We start from the raw sequence: 8,981 nt of genomic DNA, 5'->3' as shown, positions 1-8,981 counted from the left end.
AGCAGCAGCAGCTGTAGCAGCAGCAGCATCAACAGCCCTGACAGAGCGTGCGGTGCAGAAACCAGCCTGAACCCCAGCATGGCAGGATCCAGCCCTGTCTCCTCTCAGTCCTTCCACGAGCAGTCTGCACTAAGCCAAGGCCCTTACTTCCACATCAACCAGATCCTGAAGGAGGCACATTTTCACAGCCTACAGAGCCGGGGACGCCTTCCCACATGATGGACCAGCAGTTCCCTGCCTTCTGTGAAGGGACAGCACTGTGTAGATTGGATATTTCAACTTCAAAGTTTGGTAAAATGGAATTGCACAAAACGCCTGTTGCCTTTTCAGTCTATATTTGAGATAACAGGTTAACAGGGAATTGTTTACTTGTGGTTTGCTGCACTATTGCAATGCAAAAGGGGCTTGGAAGCAATTTCTATAGGATTCTTTTTTGGGGTGGTTATAAAGTCAAGAGGAGACTGAGGAATCCACATCTGTGTTATAGGATTGCAAAATGTCCAATTCCAATCGACTGCCTAATCTGTTTGTTAGCAATTTGTTGCTTTATGTCAAGTTCTCTCAAAACATTCATCTTCAGTTTTCTAAGTCTTTTTTAATTTCAATAAACTAGTAAAAATCTATTTGGCAACATAATTTTTTTGAGCATTTAGTTAGTAAGACAGTGAGCAGAGGTGCTGTCCCTGCAATCCCTGAGGGCTGCCCTGGCTCTGAACTTCCACCCAGCTCGGTGTGCAATGAGCCTTCTCTTGCTTGATCTTTACTGCTGCAGTACTGGAAAAAAATACTATGTGAAACTAGAAGTTGGAAAGGTTGGGCAGTTGTAGCTGGAATGTCAGGTGCCTGTAGGGAGCAGATTTCTGGGGCCTGTGGAGAAATGCAGAGCCACCTGGGGAGGGGCTTTTGAAGGTGGAGTCTTAGGTTGCTCCAGTACCTATTTCTAGCTGTGAAATGTTTTCTTTTCTGTTACAGTGTGTAGGTTGGTGGTTGTTGTTTTGTTTTTTTTTTTCTTTAATTTGACTTTAAGGTTAAGAACTTATAAGGAATAGAAGGTGAAAGAGTGGCCACCCCTCTGTTCCAGCAGCCAGAGGGCAAGGACAGTCCTGACCCCTGCCTGGCTCAAGGGGCCCACAATGACCTGGCTAAGGATGAAACAGTCCTTCCCTTCTGACAGCACCAGCAGAGGTGTCACCATGCCTGCCCAGGGCAGAGCCATCTCTGTGGAGATAAACACACAGGGAAATGTTTTATTTTTTATTGCATCACTTGGTCATACCAGAAAGCCAGCCCAGCTTGAAGAGAGAAGGGGCAGCTGTGTCTTCCTCCTCCGTTACCAGCTGCCTGAACAAGGAGCCAGGGCGCGCGGCCTCCTCCTCTGCTCTTGCCAGTGCAGGAGGTGGAACCTGTTTTGAAGAACAGAAGTGTCAGGAACTCTTCCCAGCACACCTCTGGCTCCATACCCACACCTACAACAGCTGCAAGGATGTGGAGACTACAACAGAACAGCTCTTCCCAAGCAACGTGAGCTTGAACCACAACCTGAGCAGTGTCACTCCTAGTGGTTGGTGACAAGCAGGTGGCAGCAGCACAGCGCCTGGCTGCTGTTGGCAACAGGGAGCTGGTCAGGTGTTGGTCAATGACACCTCCTCTCCCCTCCCAAGAAAAATCGTTCTGAACTGCAGGGAAGGGGCTGCTGCTCTCAGAGCAGGGGGATGACAGTGTGGTGGGAGTACAGCTGCTGCCCTTGCAGAGGTGTTCTGGACTAACTATGAATTGAGCCTCTCCTGAACTGTTTCAGCAGAAAACAAGGAGCAAGGACTTGTCAGGGATGCTGGAAAGCGTGGCTGGTGATGGACATCCATGTGCCACCAGGAGAAGCAAGCCAAACATCACTGCACACTTCACACTGCTGCAGCTGAGGTGTGAGAGGCACAGAATCCCCTCGCTGGGAAGCCTCAGGCTTTTAAACAGCCCCTGCATTAGGTCTGGTCCTTAATGCTTCTGAATATTGAAGAGTTGCAGAGGAAACATCAGCATCTCATGTAACATTCTCTGCTTGGATAAAACTAGACTCCTCTGTTCCAGTTGAAAAGGCATCTCCACAGATGGATTACTGGGAAATTAACAGCCAAAGGAAACACATTCCTGATTGCAGCTTCCTGTAGCAGTGAGGTATCCCGTGGCTCTCTCAGACCTCAGCGTGGAGAACTCCATTTAAGCAGATGCTTTAAAGTGGGGGAAACAAAGCAACAGAAGAGTTGTGTACAGCTAAAGCCCAGAGCAGGACACACAAGCCTTTGCAAGAGCAGTGAGCCACTCTGTGCACACAGGCTTCGATACCCCAGCCAGGCCTCGTCAGGAGTTAAAGGTCAGGATCGCACTGGAAAGGAGGGCAGATAATGAGCTGGTGTTCCTTCCCCTCTCCCACAGCCATCTTTAAATGAATTGTCTTTTATGCGTTGCTCTCAAAATGCCTCCTCTCTGTAAGTCTTCACTGCGTTTTCATGGTGGTTGTTGCCTGTCACCAGGGAGCAGTGGGCCCCAGAAACAGGGGGGCTGTCAGAAGTGGGTTTTCAGGGTCAGGGGGGAAACCCAAACCATCCCATGCTGTGTTACCTTCATGGTTCTTATTTTACCGAAAATAAAAACCAGGTTAAGTATTAACTGTCTGGCTACTTTCTTCTTTCCCTGCAAGCTCTAGTGTTGGTGGGAGAAGCAGCACTGGGAAGAAGTGTGACCAACCTGAGCTCTCTCCGTGCTTCTGGTGGCAGCCTTGCTCTTCCGTGAGCTCGACATGCTCAGCGGCAGGAGCCCAAACCTTAAGAGATGGGGGAGAAAGGAAATGTTGGGAGGTCACAAAGAAGCAGCAGCTCTAGAGCCACTTCCCAAGGAGACAGGAGAATGCCTGGAAGAGGCTGAGTGCCTCACCTGATCTGGCTGGATGCCAAGGGCAAGATATTGTGGAGCTCCTGGGAGCTCAGGGTGCCGCTCCTGCTCGTGTACTGGTGCTCTGTCCCGGTCAGCAGGCCAAAGAGAACCTGGAGGGCATGAAGGAGCCGTTGGTATTTGGGGGCAGCTGCAGGGTCTGCTGACAGGTTGCTTGTGTGTGGTTTTAAGTTTGAACCCAAAGTGAGTTCCAGGCCTGTTTCAGCACTGCTTAACCCCATTAGTGCTGCTCAGGCTCCAGTGAGTCCTGTTAGATGAAGTTAAACCAACTCCACGCTGGGTGGAGCTCAATAAGCTCCTCTTCAGTTGGCATTAAATGCTCTTCCCACTTCTGAGCAAGTGCCAGTAGTTAACATCTTGGGGCACTGAGCAGTTTCTAAAGCCACCCCAGCTGCCCTTCAGAGAAGTGTTTTGCAGCCCTGCTTCCTGATCCATCCCTTCCTTTTCCTTCAACTTACAGAGGTTCTCTGGACCAGGCGATTAAGGTTGCTGTTCAAGTGTGGAGTGAAAACATCCAAGTCAAAGGGGTCGATGTGTCCCTCCAGGAAGTCTGTCACCTTCTCCATCCTACAAGGAGAGCAGAGCCCTGTCAGGGATTGCTGATGCCACCAGGGTGGTTTCCCTCTGGAGCAGTGAGGGACTTGCCCCTAAGAGGTGACTGAGCAAGATGGGAATTAGCAGAACAGCAGCTGCCTAAAGGGTTTCCAGCTGTTACACAACCAACTGCTGCAGGGGAACCTTCTCCCTGTGGTAAGAGAGACATCCCTGAGTCCTCAAAACTGGAGCATACACAGGGTTTTAACTCTTGGGTGGAAGGTTAACTGTTACTCCAAGGTATCCCAGCCACCTATGGACACTGTGCAGTGGAGACCACCCTGCTGTCTCTCAGCTCTCTGCTGTAGAATCACACCCCTCCTGTATTTTAAGGATGAGTTTAGTGTGGGTGAAGATGCCAGAAACCAGCATCTACACAGCCCTTCTGTGAGGCCTGCAGGGATCATGGCTCCTGGAACGATGCTTCTGACAGCTGGCAAGGCTCTTGGTTTAAGCCATTTTAGGGCCCCACAACTGAACCCCAGAGCTGCACCTCACCCAGCGTCATGCTTGATCCTGCTGGTTTTTCCTTCCTCGCTCTTGGCTGCCAGGATGATGCTCAGGTACCTCAGGTCATAGAGTGACTGCAGAGCTCTGCTCTGGGTCATGGGGAAAGCACCAGGTTTCTGCAGACATTGAGAAGAAAGTCTTTGCTGTGAGGGTGGTGAGAGCCTGGCCCAGGTTGCCCAGAGAAGCTGTGGCTGCCCCATCCCTGGTAGTGTTGAAGGGCAGGTTGGATGGGGCTTGGAGCAGCCTGGGCTGGTGGGAGGTGTCCCTGCCCATGCAGGGGGGTTGGGCCTAAATGACCTTGAAGGTCCCTTCCAACCCAAACCAGTCTGGGATTTTGTGACAGTCAGGAACAGGGCTCTTCACTCCCACCAAGAGAGGGCTGTCAAGGACTGCTTCAGGGGAAACATTAACACCAGCAGCACCAAGGCACAGCCAACTGTCCTGAGCCTGCAGTCTGGCTTCTGATCCCTCCTTGCCTCATTTTTGGGGAGGAAGGGGAAGAACATACCCTTCCCAACTCTGAGATGCAGACACTTTCTGTTCTGAGGGACAGCAGCATGTGCACTGCCACGTTCCCAGTGACCCCCCATCCCACACTGCAGCGAGGGTTGATCCCACTCACCTTCTCCTGCTTCTCTTCCATGAGCTTCTCATAGGCAGCGAGCACTTCTGCCATGCAGGTCCTCAGCAATTCCTGCAAGGTGACTTTGGGAAGAGTGTGACCACCCACCCTGTTCACCTCTTGGCACAGGCTGAAGAGGAGGCACTGGACGTACCAGGATGGCTGTTGAAGAAGACAATGTTGCTTCCTGTGGTCTGTCAGCTGCCTTAGCTTTATCAGCATCACATCCCCTCAGTTCTCATGATGTGAGCTTCCTACTTCCTCAGCAACCACAAACTTCTGATGCTAAGAACAACCTGCCCCCACATCGTGGCTCGAGTATCTCAGGGGTTTGTATTTACTGACACACCAGACTTTTGTTTACAACATCCCTCAAGTATTACCAGAGATATTCACCTGAGTGTAATCACAACAGAATTGCATGTTGGGCTCTTTATTTACTCCTCTACTCTTCTGCTGGGCCTCCCAGCTCTCCTGAGCTCTCCTCCAGCTGCTTCTTCCTTCAGAATCAATACAATTCACCTTCTAAGGTTCACTACAAACCTGCCCAGCCTGTCTTGTACTGTGCAAACACAGAACTCACTCTTGCCCTGGCTCTCCTCTCCCTCCTCATGACTGCCACCTGCTTTGTCACAGCCAGTGTCATTCCTGCACCACCACACCTAAGGAAAGCTGCAAGCCCTGCTTCCCTTGGGCTTTGCACAGTCCCACCGGTTGTAGCCCTGTCCTTCAGTGCATCCAGTTTCCATGAAATCTGGTATAAACCAGGCCCGAGTCCTTCTTTGGCTCAATTTACAGGATCTGGGCCAATCTTATCAATTGGAATATACAGCAGCAACTATCTAATTTCCTTCCCCTGACACCAGGCAAACTCCACAGCAGGTCAGGACCATTTGACAAAGCAGTGGGTTTGGAAACCAGCACTTTCCTCCTCCCAGCAGAGCGTGTCTCTGTGGTCACCAAGAAGACATTTCTTGTACCTGCACTGGCAGCCGGATCTTTGATGTCACGCTGCTCCCAGCCTCGGTCTCCTCCTGAATTTCAATTTCATCCCAGTTGGTGGCTGTGGACAAGACAGAGCCAGCCGTGTCGAGCAGCAACGTGTGGCTGAAGGACTGAACCAGACCCTGGAGTGCCAAGCAGAAAAGGCTCCAGTCAGATGGACAGACAGCTCTAACAGGAGGACCCTACCGAGACTGACCTCCCACGTCCCCCTGCTCCTCCCTAGATGAATCTTCTGGACACCATCCCACTGGATGCCACCTCCAAGCTGCCACCCCCTCCTGCCCCTGCAGGCCCTGCCCCTGCAGGCTGGCTGAGCAGCATGGCAGCAGCGCTGACTGCAGGCAGCAGCTGTGAGGAAGAGGAGCAGCTCCTTACTTTGGTGACAGCCGAGCTCCAGATCTGGTAAGCAAACAGGCTCTGCTGCAGGAGCTCTGCCTTCACCCCCTGCCACTTGGCCTGCACGGGGGTCACTTCCTGGCTTTTCCCTTTCCCCAGCTTCTTGGTGGAACGTGTCTCCTTCAGCCCTGTCTCGGTGCTGCCCGACTGGCCCAGGATGCAGAGCTTCAGGTGAGGGCACAGCTCGCTGAGGGACTGGCAGAGCCTGGCCATGAAGAGGACAGCATTGAGCTTGGCATCCCTGGGAGCATCCCCCTGCCCACGCAGCAGGTCCTGGGCCCTCAGGAGCTCCTCCCGGAGGCAGCCCAGCAGGTGGTGGATGCAGGCGAGGCAGCGCTCCCGGAGCAGCCCCTCCACGGTGCCCGCGTCTGCAAAGCGGTCGAAGGCGGAGCGGGTGGGCACGGCCTCCTTGGGGTCCGTGGGCAGGTAGGACAGCAGGTCGTCCAACCTGTCCTTCAGCTTGGAGTCCAGAGCCGAGCAGAAGCTCTGCACACACGGTGTGAGGGCCTGGGCCTTCATGGAGAGGCCGCTGGTGGCGGAGGGGCCGCGGCTGGAGGTGCCGCGCCAGGCGGCGTCGGGGGGCAGGTCGGTGGGGCTCTCTGACCACAGGAACAGGGACACGTTGTGTTCAAACTGCATGGGCTTGCTGAGGGCACAGCTGCTGGGCTTGGCTTCCAGCTCCTGCAAGGCTGAAGTGAGAAGCTGTTTGGTGCTGCTTGAGATGGAGTCAAACCCTTCTTTGGTCAGTGTCTGCAGGAGCAGAAGAAGAAGGGAATGAAAAAGCACCTTTTACTCAGCACTTCACTGACACACCAACAGCACCAGTGGGCTGCAGGAGATACCAAAAGGGGGCACAGAGAAAGGCTCCCACCCACCTCTAGCCTGTCCAGGAAGAGCTGCTGCAGCAGGTCCTCCCAGAAGGAAGCAGGCTGGTCCAGCAGGCGCCGGCACACGGCCCCCCAGTGCTGGCTGAGGGTCTGGCTGGTCAGCAGCTCCCACACGGCGTCACGGATCCCTGCAAGGCCCTTCATGCTGGTCACATAGACCAGCAGGTTGCTGACCCCAGCCCTGATGTCCTCACTGCACCTGAAGGACACGTTTCACTTCAGTCTGACCTGCTCAGACAGCCCCAGGAAGGAAGGAGAGAACATGGGCTACATCAAGGGGGGGTTCCTAAGCTCTTGGCAAGAGGCTCTGCCTGGGAAATCACCTGCAGGGATGAAGGTACCTCTGCCTCTTGGCTGCACCCTGGACCCCACACTGGGTCCCCCCAGGAAAGCCCTGTGCCCACCAGCAGCAACCTTGGGCTGAGGAGGGTGTTGAACCTGGGAGGAAGGCACCCCTGGAAAACCAGCAGGGTGGGAAAGTGGGTGGGGGCTCTGGAAAGAGTTGCCTGGGAAACACACCATGGGGGGGCTGTAGCTGAGGCAGGGACCAGCTGGTTGCATGGGATAATGACACAGGTCTGAGAGGCTGTGAAGGGGCAGGGGGGGCTGCCCCCTCATCAGGGCAAGGCCAGGTGGGAAGGGGTGGAGCTGCCAACTCCATAAAAGGGTCTGGCTGCCCCCACAGAGCCCTCAGAAGGGCAGTGAGGAGAAAGGAGGTGCTGGACCAGGAGCCAACTGAGCCAGGTAAGGGGATTTTCTTTTCCTTTACTCTGTGCTCATTTGTTGGAGACAAAGAGACAAACATCTTTGTCGGCCCCCCCTGCTGTGCTGGTGCTGTGCTGGTGCTGTGCTGCCTCTGGCTGCTTTCCTGCTGGGAACAGGAGGTGCTGGGCAAGGAGGCAGCTGAAGGCACAGCCTGGCTGGAGTAAGGAGTTAGGTGAGCTTGGGTTTGGCTTTGTGGCAGGGAAGCCCTGTGGTGTCTGCGAGAGTCCTACAAAGGGGGGAGAGAGTCAAGACTCACATGGAGATCCACTTCTGCAGGGTGTCCCTGAGGTAGTCCTGGCTGATGGGGTGTGCCAGGGTGCGCAGGGCTGGCTGGAACTCCACCACAGACTCCGGGAGGTACTTAAACCAGCTGCTCAGCTTCATCTCCTCTTCCAGAACCCCACCTCTCCCTGGAAGCACAGAGGGGTGACCTCCTGCCTGCAAACATGGGCAGGCAGAGGTCCAATGCAGGGGTGCTCACCTGCTGGGTGCTGGCCTGTGGTGCTCTCCAGGGTGGAGAAGAGCAAGCCACAGGGCAGGGCAGGATCTGGTGGTGTCCCTTCAGGCAGGGTGTAGAAGACAGCATGAGCCTGGTACAGGGTGGTGGTTAGCAGCTCCACCAGTGAACACACCTGAGCTTTTATACCTGCACCTGCAAAGAAAAGCTTTTCAGCTGAGGTGTGAGCAACCCTGTGGGGCTAGTGAAACCTTCCAGGGAAGGGCTGGAGGACAAAAGACTCAGCCCCAGGCACCACTTCTTCCCTGTAAACAGGTGGGCTTGGCTTAAGGCCTTGAGCACTATTAATTTTGGTGACATTTTGCTGCTGTGGTAGCACAATGTGGCTGCATCTCCCCCCCATCATGAGCTTTATGGGACTCTTCTGTGGGGTGAGAGGGAGATGAAGTGAAGGGGGCTCCCCTGACTTGAAAAAGGAGGCAGCCCATCCTACTGACCGTGGTGTGGCTGGTTGAGAAGCTGCTGAATGGCCAATTTCCTGGCCAGGAGGAAGTCAGCAAGGGCCTGGCGTGGAGAGCTGTCCTCCAGAAGCATGATGGCACACAGGGCTTCTGCCACCGCTTGGTCTGACACGGTCTGGCTCTTCAGGAGGGACTTGCTCTCCTGCAGGATGGTGGATCTGACAAGGGAATGAGCTGGAGAGTCACTGGTCTTGCTGCTTGCCTGAGCTACTCAGGCTTGGTTAAGTGACACCCCACTGAGCCAGGGCGGTAGTTTCCCCAGACAGAAGCAGGGGCAG

General features: G+C 54.3%; 2 protein-coding genes across 2 annotated transcripts in view; one reads left to right on the top strand and one right to left on the bottom strand.

Annotated features, from left to right (window-relative positions):
* The window catches only part of FAM104A (family with sequence similarity 104, member A), a 15,505-nt gene extending 14,886 nt beyond the window's left edge, over positions 1–619 (top strand). Inside the window, exon 7 of the mRNA XM_010002805.1 lies at positions 1–619. This exon is cut by the window's left edge and continues 6 nt beyond it. Within this exon, the coding sequence (XP_010001107.1) occupies positions 1–219 (219 nt within the window). The 3' untranslated portion in view covers positions 220–619.
* A 633-nt stretch (positions 620–1,252) lies between these two features.
* COG1 (component of oligomeric golgi complex 1) overlaps positions 1,253–8,981 on the bottom strand; it is a 13,283-nt gene continuing 5,554 nt past the window's right edge. Inside the window, exons 2-13 of the mRNA XM_010002804.1 lie at positions 8,680–8,861; positions 8,207–8,377; positions 7,982–8,135; positions 6,949–7,159; positions 6,053–6,823; positions 5,653–5,799; positions 4,673–4,834; positions 4,039–4,166; positions 3,405–3,513; positions 2,929–3,038; positions 2,743–2,818; positions 1,253–1,403 (exon numbers count right to left, since the gene is read on the bottom strand). Coding sequence (XP_010001106.1) covers positions 1,263–1,403; positions 2,743–2,818; positions 2,929–3,038; positions 3,405–3,513; positions 4,039–4,166; positions 4,673–4,834; positions 5,653–5,799; positions 6,053–6,823; positions 6,949–7,159; positions 7,982–8,135; positions 8,207–8,377; positions 8,680–8,861 — 2,362 coding nt within the window. The 3' untranslated portion in view covers positions 1,253–1,262. The remainder of the gene's footprint in view (positions 1,404–2,742; positions 2,819–2,928; positions 3,039–3,404; positions 3,514–4,038; positions 4,167–4,672; positions 4,835–5,652; positions 5,800–6,052; positions 6,824–6,948; positions 7,160–7,981; positions 8,136–8,206; positions 8,378–8,679; positions 8,862–8,981) is intronic.

This window comes from Chaetura pelagica, unplaced genomic scaffold (genome assembly GCF_000747805.2).
Source record: "Chaetura pelagica isolate M959 unplaced genomic scaffold, ChaPel_1.0 scaffold47, whole genome shotgun sequence".
Lineage (NCBI taxonomy): Eukaryota > Metazoa > Chordata > Aves > Apodiformes > Apodidae > Chaetura > Chaetura pelagica.
Note: the sequence above shows the minus strand (reverse complement) of the source record. Positions and strands in the feature narration are given on the sequence as shown.